At 43.6% G+C, this 17,851-nt stretch overlaps 1 protein-coding gene across 1 annotated transcript in view; it reads left to right on the top strand.

Moving 5' to 3' along the window:
- The first annotated feature begins 449 nt into the window (after positions 1–449).
- LOC147890684 (RAD3-like DNA-binding helicase protein) overlaps positions 450–17,851 on the top strand; it is a 165,203-nt gene continuing 147,801 nt past the window's right edge. Inside the window, exons 1-11 of the mRNA XM_087389325.1 lie at positions 450–580; positions 681–934; positions 1,141–1,280; positions 15,635–15,716; positions 15,850–16,000; positions 16,182–16,344; positions 16,487–16,663; positions 16,752–16,876; positions 16,984–17,035; positions 17,233–17,377; positions 17,597–17,751. Coding sequence (XP_087245451.1) covers positions 479–580; positions 681–934; positions 1,141–1,280; positions 15,635–15,716; positions 15,850–16,000; positions 16,182–16,344; positions 16,487–16,663; positions 16,752–16,876; positions 16,984–17,035; positions 17,233–17,377; positions 17,597–17,751 — 1,546 coding nt within the window. The 5' untranslated portion in view covers positions 450–478. The remainder of the gene's footprint in view (positions 581–680; positions 935–1,140; positions 1,281–15,634; positions 15,717–15,849; positions 16,001–16,181; positions 16,345–16,486; positions 16,664–16,751; positions 16,877–16,983; positions 17,036–17,232; positions 17,378–17,596; positions 17,752–17,851) is intronic.

Below are 17,851 nucleotides of genomic sequence, written 5' to 3'. Positions count from 1 at the left end.
TACAAGAGCAGACAAGAGAGTAGCGAAGATGTTCTGGACAGATTTGGGAGACAGCAATCTTGCAGAAACATGAAACCAGAATGAAGCGGGGCGAAGCAAGAACGAAGGCAAATCAAATGGACACGTGTTGGCCCATGAAGACATTGCGGACCACAACCATTCGCACCAATAGCAACTCAAAACGTGGCGACCACCTAGGGCACTTAGCCAGACCAGAAAATCCACATCACCGGAAACACCAAATAAATAACCATAAAATATTTTTCACTTTTCCACCCACGGCAGGCCAAAAAAATAATTTTGGCTTCTTTGGCAGAGACTTTACTTAGACCTGCTATTACGGCAGGCCAAAGAATAATTCATAAAAGACACTCTGATTTTTTAAATTTAAATCATTATAAGAAGAGTAGTAGTCTCGTAAAGACGCTGGAGCGTAGGAATTTCCCGCCACTCGTGCACTCGCGAATTGGCGTCAAGGATGCCCACCTACAAGATTGCTGGCGTTAACGTCAGCTTTCCCTTCGATGCTTACGATTGCCAGCTTGTCTATATGGAGCGTGTCATTCAATCTCTTCAACAGGTTCCATTGTTCAGCTTTCGTCTTCAAATTGTGTCCTTTCTTTCGTTGCAAAAGCTTGTTTCAGCTTTCCTTGGCTTAGTCTAATACTACTCATTTGCAGGGTTGTAATGCTCTTCTCGAGAGCCCCACAGGCACAGGGAAAACTTTGTGCTTACTTTGTGCGTCCTTGGCCTGGAGAGAGAGCCTTGAATCTTCCCTAGAGGCAAGGCTCAAGATGGAGACCGTTCAGTCTAAGCTGGATTTAGAATTGTCACAAGACATCGTTAAACGGAAACTTCCTACAATCATCTATGCATCACGGACGCACAGCCAACTGCAGCAAGTGATCCGTGAGCTGAAATCAACTGCCTACAGGTTTCAAGGCTTCTAAACGTCCTTTCTTCTCTGTAAAGAATGGCTCATTTATAGATAAAGGGTCGGATGATCCCTCCCTCTTCTTTCTCTTTCTCTCTCTCTCTCTCTCTCTCATTCATCTCAAGTGTCACTATTGATAGTCATAACTGTACCTCCTCAGTCATCTGCTTCCACTAAAGGGGTAGCTTTGCAATTACCAAATGCAGGCCAAAGATGGTGGTACTTGGCTCTAGAGAGCAGATGTGCATACATTCTGATATCAAGCTGTTGCGTGGGAGGGCTCAAAACCAAGCTTGCCGTTCGTTGTGCAAGTCAAGATCCTGTCATCATCAAAATCGTGTCTCTGGTATTTCATAAATTTTGAGTGTTTCCGTTTTTATCACATTATGGGCTTATCTTTTAGTGGCGAAATAAATGTTGAAGGAACCAGCTCCTGCCCCTAGAGAAAAGCATTATGTCAGTGGATGCAAAGACTTGCTCACTAGAGATGGTTCTCCTTCACGGTTGGAGACAATTTCCTGTCCACCATAGGGTCCTCGAGGGTGGAAACAAACACTTTGTGAAACCTTGTGAACTTTTAGACTTGAGAATCCAGGAACGAGAAAGTTTTTGAGCAGCATTTTGTACATCAGTAACACCAATGTCTCCTTCCTCCTTGGGTCTTGTGTCGAAGTACCACCAGCTTTTTCTTCTTGACACTTCTCCCCACCCGAAAAACCACCTGTGCATTTTGATGAATTAGTGGGGACCTTTTTGCGAAGGGGAGCATTATATTATGCCCCTTGCAGGTTGTGACATTTTGTTGGGTATGCCATGGATGCATCGTTGGATGCGGTGATAGAAGCCAAGAAGAGAAAAATTACAGTTTCACATAAGGGGAAGACCCATGTAATTGATGGAAAATTAAAAGGGGAGTTTGTCCCAATTATAACGGCTTCTGCCATTAATTCTGTAATGAAATGTCATATTTTTGCGTACATGGTTTTTGCTAGAGAGATACCCCTTGTAAATGAAGAGCATATTGTTTCCTGTTTGGAAAGCAAAGGGCAGTTTTTCTAACTGAATTTTCAGATTGCTTTTCTAATGAGTTGCCTAGTGAGTTTTCAGCAGAAAGACCGGAGGACCATGGGATTGACATCATACTTGGTAGTAGTCTACTCAATAAACCACCTTATAGAGTTAGTATTATGAAATGGAGTCAATTTGAGTGACTTTTAGTGTGTTCTATGGTAGTACTATACTACTTTATATCCTAGAGTGCCATGTGTCACTATGGGACTTGTCCCATATACATTTGACACTTAGAGTATGGGTGCCTATCCTATAAAGGCATTGTGCTTTCATTGTCATTTTCATCAAGCCTCATGCCTTTCTTGATCATGTAAGTACTTTGCTTAGTTGTATATTTCTTTCTCGCATTATTTCATTTCCATTATGCTTTCCCAGTCTTGCTTTTCCTTTCCATTCCATCCCATTCCATGTCTTGCATCTTCATATGGTATCAGAGCTAGACTATCTTCCAAGAGGTTGAGGTAAGAGGTTGAGGACATTGAAGCCTCTCTCCCTCATTCCCCTTGGAGGAATGGCTTCTTCAATTCCATCTAGAGCTCTCTTCTCCACGCCATGATCTATCATCCTGGCTTGAATGTCTTGCCTTGTGCTGGTGGAGTCGATGGCCTAGGTCTCCATTTGTTGATGGAGGCAAGTGCCTGTGTAGTATTCGTTGAATAGGATGGAGATTCTTTGTTGCGGCAATCCTTTTCAAGCAAAAGAGACATCATATCTTCAAATGTAGTCGATGCAATGCGAAGTACTTCAAGGGCATTCTCAAAGCGAGAAATCCCTTCCATACTTGTCATCAGGACAGCCATTTTGTCCTCGTCATCCGGGCAACACTTCAAATTGGAGAGTTGAACTAAAGATTGAATTTTTGCTATATGTGCTCCTAAAGTATCAGACTCTTCCATTTTCAGCTTGTAAAATTGCATTTTCAAAAATACCTTGGAGTTGGTGATCTTGTTATCAAATGTATTCTCGAGGCGTGCCCAAATCTCCTTTGCCTTAGACTTGAAGTTGATGTGATGAATCAATGAATCATCTAGGTAAAGCCCGATGATTGCGATGACTCTCGAATTGTGTTGCTTCCAAATCTTTTGTGTTTGAAGCTCTGTTGATGCCTCAAGTGCTTCATCATCTTCGATGGCATCCCAAACATTCTTCTTCATGGGAAGGAGTTGCACTTTTGTTTGCCATGTGGGAAATCCGTCCCCCTTGAATTGGTCCACAAGGAGAGAGTTGGTGGAAAGTGAACCCATAAAGCTGGTAGCTAGGAGAGAGAAGAGTGATGGATAGAATGAAGGGCACAAGCGAGCTGAGGGAGAAATGAAGGGCTGAGGAAGAAATGGGAGAAATGGCGAGCAAAAGGAAAAAAAAATGGCGGGCACAGTGGAGATGTAGGAGAGAAAGAAATGGCAGGCAAAATACGGGCACCAACTTGCGGGTAGCAGCTCCAAGAGAATGTTAGGCAGAAGGAGCAAATGGCCGGGTTGGACTAGAGGTCAACGATGAAGAGGATGGACAGCTCCACGTTGAGCTGGCTGCATCATGCTTGGTCTGTTAAATCATTGAGCTCTAGAACAAAATTCGTGCACAAAAACAAATTTCGTCACTTCTTGCAAGGGCTGTAACTTTTTACAGAAAACTTTGCTGAAGACACAAAGCTGTGATTTTGCTTCTAGATCCGAATAGAAGCGTCACATCGTCCGCAGGTCACAGAAAGATGTAGCTAAGAAGGAAGGAGAAGAGAGGTGGCAGATCATGATTTTGCTTTCTAAAGCATAATATATTTGGGTACTTTGGCCTAGGGGTGTTTCCAAAAAATGAATGCAATAAATCATGTGTATTGAGTCAATAAAGGTCCTCTGTCCGGATAGTCCTCCTAAAATGATGTATTTCTTTTATATTTTTGGTGTGTGGCTCCCTGTTTCTCATTAGTCTTTGGAGCCAGGTGGGGATGTATTGTGGGAGCCATGTGTTTTTGGCTTTGATAGGTCTATTTATTGGTGCATTGGTCTCCTAGATCTCTGAGTTGATTATGCATCCATGCATGATGAGCCTCTGAGCCATGCTAGATGAGATTTCTATGTTATGCTCACTAGCCTCTGAGCCATGCTCACTTGCCTCTGAGATTGTGTGGGAGTCATGTCTAGTTTCAAACCGGCATGCATAGTTTTGATGAGCATCATTGTCATGTTCTGTTCTTGGTTCCATCCCAGTAGTCCCTCACCTTTCCTCCATGGGGGGGTGTTAGGAAATTGAGTCAATTTGAGTGACTTTTAGTGTGTTCTAGAGTAGTACTATACTACTTTATATCTTGGAGTGCTATGTGTCACTATGGGACTTATCCCATATACATTTGACACTTAGAGTGTGTGTGCCTATCCTATAAAGGCATTGTACTTTCATTGTCATTTTCATCAAGCCTCATGCCTTTCTTGATCATGTAAGTACTTTGCTTAGTTGTGTATTTCTTTCTCGCATTATTTCATTTCCATTATGCTTTCCTAGTCTTGCTTTTCCTTTCCATTCCATTCCATTCCGTGTCTTGCATCTTCAGTTAGTGTGGTGCAGTAGGAGCAGATCATGAGTCAGGTAAATGAACTTTTGGAGAAGGGGTTGATTCAGTCTAGTTCATCGCTTTATTACTCTCCAGTTCTATTGGTTCAGAACAAGGATTTGTGTACCTCTAGATCTCGGATCTCCAGATGCTAGAGAAGGGCTTGGCGCTCAAACTTCTCTGAATAGTAGGTTCTGGCAAACATGAGTCTCCTCGTCAATGATAACACACTGACAGAAAGAAGGTGCCAATTGGATAAATGCAATGAACCATCTTTATGCCTGCTAGAGTACCTTGGAATCCTTTCTATTTCTCCACTTTGGTTGGCACTTCTCCAAAAACCTGTTGCATGTTTTTCTCACTGGCAATAGTTGATCATTAGATATGATTGGATAGTAACTTTTTTTTTTTTGGGGCAAAGAAAGGACTCCTAATAAGTATGAAAAAAACTCTTAGAGCATAGCTCAAGGGAAGAATACATCATGTAATCATTTGAAAACATTTAAACCCAAATAAGGCAAAATCAACCTCCCAAAAGAGAGCTCGAGAAAATTTAAGATTGATGTTGAAAATGCCACCTCAAGAGTTTGGGGGGATTCAGAGAAGAGGGGCAAGCGGCTTCATTCTTTAAAGAAGGTATTCCTCCTTGTAGACGTTGCCCGTTAAGACCCTTGCATACTCCCCCAAATGGCCATTAAGGTGTTACCACCATTTCTATCCAAATATTGGCCAATGTATGTTCGGATGGACTTGGGAATCAACTGCATTTGGATCTCCAAATATGCCACATTGCTATGCTTGCTAGAATCTCCCAAGAATTGTCTACAGAGGCATGCGGCGGTTTATACAGCTAGGCAAGAATGTCATCCAAAGAGCATGACTCAACTAAATGTTGTCGAACCAAAATAGCCCAAGAAGAGTTGTGTCTCTTGTAAAACACCTAAGGTCTGGACAGAGTGAGCCGAGCTATTGAGCCCCAGCTCATGAAGAAAGGAGGATGCGTAAAAGTGCTTCATAGTCTAGTGATCCCTTTCCAAATGACCCTCGCTTGTCTGTAGTTCCATAAACAATGCTGAGTAGACTCTTTAGCAGAAAGGCAACGAATACATGTGGAATCTGTCTCGAACTTGGATCTCCACTAATTCACTGTAATCCACAACATGCTTTTCTATTGCACGTCAAGAAAATGATAATTTAAAAACATTGGGTGTGGTTAGATGGTACTAGCTTCTACAAATGAACATAAATTTAAAAATCCTTCTAATGAGAGGCTCTGGTGGGCGTTGAATCTCTAAGGCTAAGTTGAAGGTTCTTGGCATTACTGACTATGTTATCAAAAGAAGGGGAGGCTCTTCTCTCGGTGCCCTGCATGACTCCATTCCCTCTCCTCGGGATCCCATTGCAAGTATTTGATGGGGACATCTCCATAGAGCCAAATCCTCCATGAACCCGAGGGAATGTAATCTAAGTTGGGGTCTCCACATGACTTACGACCACGACAAGCTGAATTGGAAAAGGCATAAGTATATTTTCTATAGATTTGGACAGCTTGCCCCCAAAATGGACATCAATGACCAAGGCATCCTTGTCCGATCCTCGAAATCCTAGGACCTGAAGTGGAATCCCTAATCTTGTAAATGCCTCTAACCAAGATTTGCTTGGGATGCCTTTCTCTTTCAGTACAATGACAGAGATGCTTGAACAGATGATGCCTGTAGCAGGAGATAGACTATCCTCACTCTCTCTCTTGCTCAATACTAACTGCAACTGCAAGATGATGCACTCAAAACACAAATTGATGCTATGGATGTGAGTGAGAGAATGTAGTGGACCTCCGAAGAGGAAAATAGATACAATTGAATAATGAATGCCCAAAGGGCTGAATTATATGAAGGGGTTGAAACCCTCATTGCAAAACTGGAAGACTAGACTACCTAGAGGAGGTGAATCATCACAAGATCCCTGAAGAGGCTGAGGCTACCCTGTTGGTCCGTTGCAGGGAGGCGTGACTCTGTTGTTCTGAAGGCTTTAAAGGCCTGAGGAGTGGATGAAGAATGAGGTCTAGAGGTTGCCCTTTTATAGGCTGATAGGTCAGCCTGGCTGACTTGGTCAACGTCGACCGTTGACCTTGGTCGGCTGGCCAACGTCAACCGTTGACCAGGTCGGGTAAAAAAGTCAACGGTGGAAAAATGTCAACGCGTTGACTTTTGACCAAAAAGTCAACTCTTTGTTTTCTGACTTGGGATGGCGTGGCGTTGACTTCCCGTTGATTGTGTGCTGATTGTTGATTGCATAGCTCTTACTAAGTGGCTATACGGACGCTTATGTGGCCGTTGACTTGGTTGCTTGTGCTGGCACAAGCTAGCATGGCCACAGGCGTGTGGATGCCCGTGAGATCCCCTTTTGCTGAAACTCCACGGGCGTGTGTATGAAAGAGGCTTCCCATCGTGCCGACGGAGGTGAGTGTCTATGGTATACCTGGATGATAAATCCTGATCCGAATGCTTGGTTCCTGAATCCGAAAATGGTTGCTGAACTCATGAATCTTGATCTGCAAGTACTGAATGCCTGGATTTGGTGCTAACTTCTGGTATGGATATTTGTTGTGGGTTAATATTCCAGGATGATGCTCCCTGTGGTTTTCCTTGGTGCATATAGGTGATAGGGACGGAGGAAGATTGGTTTGAGAGAGGCATCCCGGTCTTGGTGTAACCCTGTTGCTTGCTGTAACATTGTATTCTATTGTAATACTGTGTCTTGTTGGCGCCAGCCTCAAACCCCTTGAATAATTGATATCAAAGGCCGAGGTGGAACACCCTTACTCCAATAGATGAACTTGGACCCATGGCCTGAGATTTTGACATCCAAGCCGTGGTGTTGATAATTTGGTTGGACTTCGAACTGGTGCCACCATCGTGCTCCCAAGATACGTCCGTTGCTTGAGTAGGTGCGACCTTGAGCGGTGGACTGTGTACCCAACCCTGAGGACTTTTGGATGCTTGGCATATCTGCATGTGCCTTCTCATACACGCACCAAGTTGGATGATAAAGCGCTACTACAGCATGCAATGAAGAGCCATTATGCCATAAGGATGCCTTTCAGAATGATTGATGGTTGAAGGCTATGCAAGCTGAATTGGATTCTATCTATCAGAATAACACTTGGGAGTTATGTGACTTGTCTCCTGGCAAGAATGCCATTGGAACTAAGTGGGTTTATAAAATTAAACGGAAGGTATGCCGCTTAAAGAAACGAAAAATCTGTCTAGCCGTGCATGTATGGGCATTTGCAACCTCCTATTCAAACAACAAAACTGGAGCGAATGCGGCAAAGTGTGAAAGGCATTGTCACGGGCATCCACACACCCGTGGCCATGCTAGCTTATGCCAGTGCAGGCAACATGGTCAACGGCCACGTAGGCATCCATATAGCCACTTAGGCAGCCCTGCGCAATCAACAATCAGCACACAGTCAACGGGAAGTCAACGCCACACCATTGCAAGCCAAAAAACAAAGAGTTGATTGTTTAGTCAAAGTCAACGCGTTGACTTTTTATAGCCGTTGGCTTTTTGCCAACCTTGGTCAACATTCGACGTTGACCAACTGACCAAGATCAATGGTCAGCGTTGACCAAGTTAGCCAAGCTAACCTATCAGCCTATAAAAGAGCAACCTCTGGCCCTCATTCCTTCAGAGCAGCAGCATTAGGCCTCCCCGCAACAGACCAGCAGAGTAGCCTCAGCCTCTTTAGGGACCTAGTAAGGATTCACCTCCTCTAGGTAGTCTAGTCTTCCAGTTTTACAGTGAGGGTTTCAGCCCCTTCATACAGTTGTATTCAGCCCTTTGGGCATTCATTATTCAATTGTATCTATTTTCCTCTTCGAAGGTCCACTACATTCTCTCCCTCTGATTCTCTCACTCACATCCACAACATCACTTTGTGTATTGAGTGCATCATCTTGCAGTTGCAGTTAGTATTGAGCAAGAGAGAAATTGAGGATGGTCTATCTCCCGCTACATTGGTATCACAGCTTCAATTTTCTTTCCTAAGATAGGGGCAGCTCTATTGGTTTATGGTCCAGACAAAATCCAACAAGGATACCATGAGTACTAGTGAGCACTCCAACACCGGGGGGGGGGGGGGGTGAGGGTTCAGTGCCTCAACTGCCACCACCCCCACCACAAAACCCTACAGACACTTCCATGTCTGCCATGACAGCCATGTTGTGGGCTATGATGCAGATGCAACAACAATAGTCCGAGGCTCTCTTCACCCACATGACCCAGCTTCTGGAGATGCGGGAAGGTCGTGAGCATGCCGCCACAGAGCGTGAAAGGCTAGCTCAGGAGGCCAAAGAAGAACGCGATTGGGAGGATCGAGAAGCAAAAGAAGAACGCAATCGAGAAGCTCGAGAAGCAAAAGAAGAGCGCGATCGGGAAGCTCGAGAAGCCGAAAGGGCAGCTCGGGAAGCAAAAGAAGAACGTGATCGGGAAGCTCGAGAAGCTGAAAGGGCAGCTCGGGAAGCAAAAGACGAACACGATCGAGAGGCTCGAGAAGCCAAGGAACTCCGAGACCGAGAGGCTCAAGAGGCCAAGGAGCTCCGAGAATGTATTGCTCGAGAAGAGAAGGAAGAATGGGATCGGCAGCTTCTCATTTCTCTACTTCGACAAGAGGGGGGAGAAAAGGAGAGACTTCCACCTCCAACCAAGCCTTCTTTTCCGGGGAAGCTCAACTTCACACGCTACAATGGTAAGCAGGAACCTTTAGTGTTGACTTCGTGGCTCAATCAATTCGAAAGTTATTTTTCAATGATGCCTACGAAGGACAACGAGCGGTGCATCCTAGCATCCATGCACTTCACAGGCGATATGACTTGTCCAAGCCTCATAAGGTGTGATGGTCTTCAATGCCTTTGTGGGACATCTGTTCAAAATGTAATTCGCACACATAACGGCATCCAATCACAACTTGTTAGGCAAGTGCTTGCCTTTCAACATACATGTGGCCATCTCCATCACTGATCTATTCTTTTTTCAGCCAAGGGATTCTGTTGAGGAGTGTAAGGCACCGTGAACTGACGATGAATGCCACGTGAGGCCAAAAAAACAGCAAACTCCTTTGACATATATTCACCCCCTATGTCTGTATTAATGTGAGAAATTTTCAGCCCACTTTCATTCTCAGCCAAGGCAATAAAATGCCTAAAGCATGTGGAAACTTTAGATTTGGATTTCAATGCGAAAATCCAAGTATACTTGGTGAAGTCATCAATAAATGTGACATAATAATAGAACCCCCCAAGAACTGCAACCTGCATGGGTCCACAAACATCACAATAAAGCTTGCGTGAGGCACCAACTTTCCCATCCTTGGGAAGTGTAGAACGGTGCATCTTATCAAGCAAACAAGGTTCACGATCATGCTTTGAAGGCATATACATTTTGGGAAGATCAAGAACCATACCATCCTTTTGTACCTTCATCAAAGCCCCCAAGTTGAGGTGTCCAAACCTCTCATGCCACAAATGGGTATCTGCCATGGTAGAGGAATCAACAGCAAAGGCATCTGCATGTGCAAGTCCAGCATCATCCAAGCATCTATCATAGGTATCAAGTCTATACAGCCCTCTAGTCAATGTCACAGTCAAGATCATGGTAAAGCCATGTGTAGCATCATAGATGGCACATTGAACACCATCAAAGAGAACCTGATAGCCACAAGTAGCTATGGCTGAAATAGAGATGAGGTTCTTGTGAATGCTTGGAACATAAAGTACATTCTCTAGAGTGACTAGACCACCGGAAACATAAGAGTAACTTGCCCAACGCCCCTCATTGTATATGATGCATTATTGGCACATGTGACTGTCCCCTCCTTATAGGAGAAGCAGAGAATGCAAGACCAGACTCTTTCTTCTTTTTCTTAGATGCAATTCTCTTCTTGCATTAAGAAATATCATGCCCAGATTTCTTGCAATAGCTGCATCTCTTCTTCTTCTTCTTATCCCCCGAAGAAGAAGCATCATGGGAGTGACCAGCATGTGAATGAGGAGGTTTACTAGCTGAAACCTTACCTTTGCCTTTGTTTTTAAGTTGGGCAGCAAAGGCTTGATCATTAGCCATAGAAGCATTGCGGTTTGCACGGCTTTGTTCCTTCTGAAGTAGAAGGGCAACCAGCTAGTCAAAGGAATAATGGTTGGCATTGCCACCTGCAACCAACCTCAATGTAGTAGCAAAGCCTTGATAAGAGTCAGGCAACCCATCAAGGGTTTTGGAAATGAGTTGAGAATTAGGCACCACCTCATCAATGTTAGCCAATTGCTCTTTCAAATCCTTCACACTGGTAAGACAGGCATCCATGTTACCACCCTCTTCAAGCTTCAAGTCCTTCAAATGCTTGTAGAGATAGGCGACCCGCGCCTCATTCCGCACCTGATATAAGGATGCAACTGATCCTGTGCTTGCTTTGCTGTCTTGCAAGAGCGGATATGAGGGATAATGACCCTTTTAATTGAAAGAGCAATCAAGGCATCTGCTTTGGCATCACGACCATCCCACTGAATCTGCTACTATGTAGGAGGCAAAGTACCTCTAGTAGAAGATGCAGCTGCTCTAGAAGTAGAATTCCCATCACTAGATGAGCTTGAAGCAGTACCTGTAGTATCGAGGCAGGAGATGTAGCAGCAGAAGCTGCATTACATGTAGGCTTGACCTCAGTGCCTGAAACTATGTTTCACAAATTCTTGGCAACCAAAACATGCCCCATCATGTATGCCCACATGGGGTAATTTGTGCCACCAAGCTTGTCCTCAGCCCCAAGCATCCCAAACAAATCATCCTTGCTGCTAGTCGTGGTGCTGAAATTCAAGGCAAATGCACCAACTGCCAAGGCAAATGAGAGAAGGGCAACCTCTCAAGATCAAAAGGCGAAACACTGCTCAACTTCTCACTACAAAAGACTTTGTTGTCTCAAGGTGTACTTGTTGCAAAAATTCCCAAGAAAGGCAACACGGGGTCTTCCACGGCAACATGGATTTTTTCCAAAATGTAAATAATTCAAAGAAAAGGATCATTTGCATAAATTGGAAAGAACTAATGCAACAAAGGCTTACCCAACAATGTAGCTCGAAAAGATAACAGGGAAAAGGCTCCGAATGTGAGTAAAAGTTTCCCTTGAGGGAGAGGTGAAAAAGACAACAAATGGCAGAGAGAGATGCCAAGAGAAGGATGGAAATGAGATTTACAGCAAGAAAAAGTGCTCCCACGAGGAGGAGAGCACTTGAGATGAGAGGAGGGTGATCCAATGGAGGGGAACTCTCAGCCTGAGGCAAGGGAAAGCCAAATGAAGAGGAATGGGCTCAAGGAGGGACCTCCAGATCACTGCAGCAATCTCCAAATGTCTTCTAGCATTGGCACGCAGCACGAGAAAGCTCCAAAGGGCTCAAAAAAAGCTTTGAATAGTGGGAATGAACTTTGAACAAAGTGATATGAGCCTCAAACAGGTCCGTATAGCTGTGGAAGTGGTCATACAGCAGTCCGCACTGTTGTGCGGACCACACATGTGAGTAATAAATGTTCAAAACAGGCCTTGCTGATCCCAAAACACATTATTTGCAAGCGCAGATATCCGTACAGGCTGCACACCGCAATAAATGCTGTCAAAAACTGCCGTACAGATTCGTACAGTGCATTAAATGCTGTCAAACATGGACGTACAGTTTCATTTAGTTGTATGGACTCCATGCAGTAGGGTGAATCCTGCACGTGGACCTGTTGCTGCAGAACGTGCTTCGAAATGCCTTGAAATGTGTCTCCCTTTGTGGTAGCTGCTCCAAAATGCGGTCTTCATGTGTCAAATGCAAAGTTTTCGTGACAGAAGTGCTTGGAGAGGCCACAAATGCTCATGGGTGTGTAGAAAACCAGCAAACCAGTAGAAAAGAGAGGTCTAGGGGCTGCCAAACAGCTTGAACAAGCTGCCAATGGTTTTAGGAATGAATCCCCAACCTACTTTGATACCACTATAGGCTATGGCAAGCAATGGAAGCTCAAAATGAAGGGGAGAAGACAAAAAACGAGATGCTGTAATGAATTGCTTGAAAACTGAGTGGAGGCTCAAGAGAGAGCCAATATAACAAAACCCTAGGGCTAAGTGTCCTAATTGTCTTAAGTGGTACATGTACTAATTGTACCAACTGACCTAACTGATGGTAACTAGGCCTACAAGACACATACCGAGGAATGAGTGGCACCTATGGATAAGGGCGGGTGGTGACGGATGCTACAGCAGTGGGAGGTGGTGGTGGAGGAAATGAAGGGTGTGAGGGAGGGGGAGGGTTGGGCTGAGGGGGAAGAACAAGTGGGGAGGATGGCTAGCCAAAGAAAAGGCTGTTGTTGAACCTATTGCAGACCCTCTGCAACACCGACGGTTGCTATCCTAGGGACTTTGGGCGAGGAGGGGGGCTTGGTAGATGGGGCAGCTGACCCGGAACCTCGGAGAATCCCGCATCTTGCTGTTGTACCTGTGCATGTGTGCCTTGGTCCCAGTCTCCTATGGGTCCTCCGGAAGGTCGAAGAAAGTCTCATCCATTGGTATCTGAGGGTGTGCGGAGGGATGCACATTGCCTCGGAAGCGGCCTCACTCTTTGCCCACAACTTCTCCTTCCCCTTTGCCTTTCTTATGCGGTTCCATTCACCTTGCTTTCTTCGCTTTTTCTTTTTCTTCCCAACTTTGGTCCACTCCCTTCCAATGGCTCCACCCAAGGGGTCTGGGAATCGTGTTGCTGCTCCTTTCTATAGGCCCACTGAGGTCTCGCTGCTTGTGAAGCAGTCTATGGTCCTTGTTGCATCTTCTAGTGTGGGGGGGAGGGGGAGCTCGTCTCTGACCTCTAGGGTAGTCCCGTGCCACGTACCCATCAATTGGCATAGAAGGCACTGGCCTACGAGGCTTGATATCTCTACCCTTTAGCGTAACTCCCCCCCGTCTAGTGTCTCGAGATAGATCTCCTCATGGAGAGACTCTCGTGAAGCATCTACCACAACAAAGAGGGCTCTTTGCTTGATTTCCCTCCCCAGCCATGAGCTCGTGAGAGAAACACCTAGTTCTGTGTGAGATAGTCGACTTCTTTCTCTCTCCTTCACCTTGGAGTTCTCTCTAGAACTCTCCCCCGAGCCCAGTGCTTGCCAAATGGCCTCATCTCTTAGTGCCATGTGTCCCCTAATGGACTGCTTCCATTAAGCCCTCTCCTGGGCTATCCTATGCACCTCCTCATAAATGGCTAGGCCTAGGGTGACCCTAGACCCAAGGTCTGTAGGTCCCATGATATGCAAAAGCATTGGCGAGCCCTTTGGTTTCCTACCTTGCCATAACCGAGCCATAGGCTTTCGTGATTATGGTCGATGTAACATTCCCTTCCCACGTTCTCAAAATTTTTTTTACGAAACCTCTTTTGGAGATTGCTTACCCTCTCCCATGTTGAATTCTCTTCGAGTCTATCCTTCAAACTTAACAAGACATTCTTGCCATATTGTATGCCTTTCCAATGAGACTATCATCATCTTCTAATTCCCTTTTTAGCCTAATTACACGAAAAACTGGATGTACTCTATATCCCTCTGATAAGGCTAATTTGTAAGCAAGTTAGGGGACAACTTTGGACATTTACATGTCTTTAGTGATTCCGAAGATTCATGTACCAGAGTCCAACCTTCTACGGTGGGTTTGCATAGCTTCTTGCTCTATCTTGAGCCCTTTTGATACTATCTTTAGCTAATTTAAGCATTTGATTCATATCCTCAAGAAAGTCTTTGGCCATTGCAGGAACCTTATCTTTTCAGTCCCATTGCAACTGGGGCTCTAGGTTGAAATCTATACATTATCATGAATGGACTAAAACATGCAGCTAAATGTTTGTCACTGCTATATGCAAGTTCTAATGTGGGCGAATCTTGTTCTCAATAATTTTTCCGTTTACTTACATATGCTCGAAACATATCCTCAATGGCTTGATTGATCCTTTCAGTTTGACCATCGCTCTGTGGATGATTTGTAGTGCTCATATTCAAAGAAGTTTCCAACCTCATAAACACAACCTTTAAAAATGGCTGTTCCGTTTGCTATTACCGTCTCTAACAATATGGGCTGGTAGCCCTTACAATTTATAAATATGCTTAATAAATAGCCTAGCTAATTCTAGAGTTTTAACCTCTTCGTTGGTTGGAATAAGGTGAGCTATCTTGGTCAATCGATTCACAATTACCCACAGAGAGTCGTGCCGCCTCTATATCCTAGGTAATCCAATAATAAAATCCATGGAGATGCTTCCCCATTTGCCAAATGGAATCTCCAATGGGTGTATGAGACCTCGTACCTTAATGCATTCAGCCTTATTGACTTGGCATTTTTGGCACTTCACTACATAATCTTGGACGTCCTTATGTATTCTAGGCCAAAAGAACAGCCTCTTCAGAAGTGCGTACGTCTTTTGAATTTCCAGGTGTTTAGAACTCGGAGTATCATGACACTAAAAAAGAATTTGGCGCTTAATGTCCGGGACACATACTCTACCCTTGTAGAGCAGGTAGCCATCTTTATTAGTATACTTTTTCCACTTGAGTCCTTTATCACCAACTTGTCGTGTGTCACCATTTCCATGTGACTCTTAAGTGAAAACTCCTCGATTAGTTGGATCCCTCCTCATTATTGCTTTCCATATTTCAGAAAAGCGAGGATCAAACTCACATTTTCCTTTCAAGGACTCCAGGAAATCATTTTGGAATTGGGTAATAGGGAGTTTGCTACCACATTGAACTTTCCTTTCCGATATGTCAATTGAATATCAAACTTGCATCATTACAGCCCACCTAGCTTTTCTTGATTTAGCATGAATTTCAAATCTTTATAATCATACAACTTTTATGTTTTGCATTAACACTTTTTACATGTTTGATGAATTTGGTTATGCCAAAGGATATATGCACACCAATGCATTTACGCACGGTGGATTGATTTTGTATAATGCAACCTTACTAGGCATTCCTTTGTTTAACTACGTAGCTTATTGGGTTGGGTTATGCTTATCTTATAGAATACCTACAGAGCCATCCAGAAATGGGTCAAGAGCCTTTTGATATCGAAGAATTGGTCAGCGTTGGCAGGATACAAGGCCCGTATGTATTCCTTGGTCTTGCCATGTTACTTGCTCGTGTGCAAATTTTTGATTGGTCTTTACTCTTTACTGTCGCATATGCTTTGATTCATATTTTGTCAGTATGTTTTTTGATCTGACATTAAGACCTGCAGATGTCCTTATTATCTCTCGCGCGAGCTCCATAATTCAGCTGAAGTTCTATTTGTTCCGTACAACTACGTGATCGAAAAGGAAAACAGGCACTCACTAACAGGCATCCATTGGGAGAATACTGTGCTTATATTTGATGAGGCACACAACCTGGTGAATTCCTATTTTTTCTTTTCTTAAGTAAAAGTTATCATCCAGCAGAATTCTTCAAAGCTTTGTCTAGTTTTTTTGATTCAGGTGCTTGATTTGGAACAACTGGCACTTTGTTTATAATATCTTTAAAGTCACTTTCCTAGCTTTTAATGAGCATCTAATCATCTATTTCTGATTGTAGGAGAATATTTGTGCAGATGCTGCATCATTTGACTTACCTGCAGCACATTTATCTACATGTATAATGGAAGCCAAGCAATGTGTGGATCTTGCTCTTGCTCATAGAAACAGGGATAATGCATTTGACACATCGGTAGATCCTGACAATTTTGCCATACTTAAGGGTAAACTATGTTTATTGATAAAAAGTGGCAAATCAAGGGTGACTAATGGAACTGGTTAATTAATGCTCTGCAATTTACATTTTCTATATTATTCTTCAAAATGTGGCTTCAAGCTCAATTTTGATTCCGTGGTATTTTTCAGCGCTTTTGCTTGAGCTGGAGAAAAGAATTAATGATGTACCATTCACAGAAGAAGAGTCGGGTTTTACACGACCGGGACCATATATGTATGAATTTCTTGGCGACATGAAGATAACTCAGGAGACAGTGACCATGCTTCTCGATACCATTGATTATGCAATAAATCTTCTTGAAGATGGTATGCTATGTGCTTAACTTTGTTATTTTTGCCGACATGAATGCATGTGAGGTCCTCTTATAATATTGCTCTGTTCGATTGAGAGCAGAAGCAAATTTGGGGTCTGTGAAGGTGCACACAAGGCCTAGTATTGCTTACCGCCTTCAAGCATTAAGAGATGCTTTACGTCTTGTTTTTCGAGGACAAGACACGTCCCATGCAACTTATTATCGGGTCAGTATATATTATTACTGTGTACATTATGATAAATCCAATTCCTAAGTTTTTTGAGCACTAGGGTTTTGCAATCCAAGTTCTAAGGGACATGAGTTTTATTGCAGTTTCACATTCATGAGCCCTATGGTCGGGATATGGACAAAGATCTACGCAAAGGTTTTTACTTAACTTTTCTCAGTGGTGACTTATTTGTGAACAGAATTCGCATTCTTACACAAATTGTTTTTGGTTCTGGGCTGTTTAATTTTACAGTGTTACAGTAGTGCTTTTTGCAAGCCCTAGTGCTTGCATTATGGCTCACTTCAACAAGTTTATGGAAGAAAAAAGTCTTCTGACTCATGCTAGTGATGCAGGGATGAAAAGCACCCGCATGCTAAGCTGGTGGTGTTTCAATCCTGGAATTGCTATGGAGGAATTTTCACAACTTGGTGTCCGCTCTGTCATATTGACATCAGGCACTTTGGCCCCTCTTGATTCATTCGCTTTTGAATTGAAATTGTAAGGGCTCAGTGTGCCAAATTCGTCTTTCAGTTTGATCAGGCACTTTGGCCCCTCTTGATTCATTTGCTTTTGATTGAAATTGTAAGGGCTCAGTGTGCCAAGTTTGATTCTTTTGAAAAAAAACTCAACCTAGCCACAGTCAGCTTTTGCAAAGTAATGAATGTATTTTTTGCTAGCAGCTTGCTAATAAAGTTCTATTTATTTTTTCACTGGTAGGCCCTTCGAAATACGTTTAGAAAACCCTCATGTGATCGGACCAGACCAAATATGGGTTGGAGTAGTATCCTCTGGACCATCTGGACGATCGTTGAATTCTTCATATCGAATGCGGGACTCTATTGAGTACAAGCTTGAGCTTGGCAACACTATTGGTACAGTATGAAATAGAATTTCGTGTGAAACACGTCTTACTTCTTTAAGATTAGCGAAGTTGAAACATCTGAACGACATTTTAGGTTGACTGTTCTCCCC

This window comes from Dipteris shenzhenensis, chromosome 18 (assembly GCF_047967505.1).
Source record: "Dipteris shenzhenensis isolate YYH24624 ecotype China chromosome 18, Dip_SZ_1.0, whole genome shotgun sequence".
Lineage (NCBI taxonomy): Eukaryota > Viridiplantae > Streptophyta > Polypodiopsida > Gleicheniales > Dipteridaceae > Dipteris > Dipteris shenzhenensis.
Note: the sequence above shows the minus strand (reverse complement) of the source record. Positions and strands in the feature narration are given on the sequence as shown.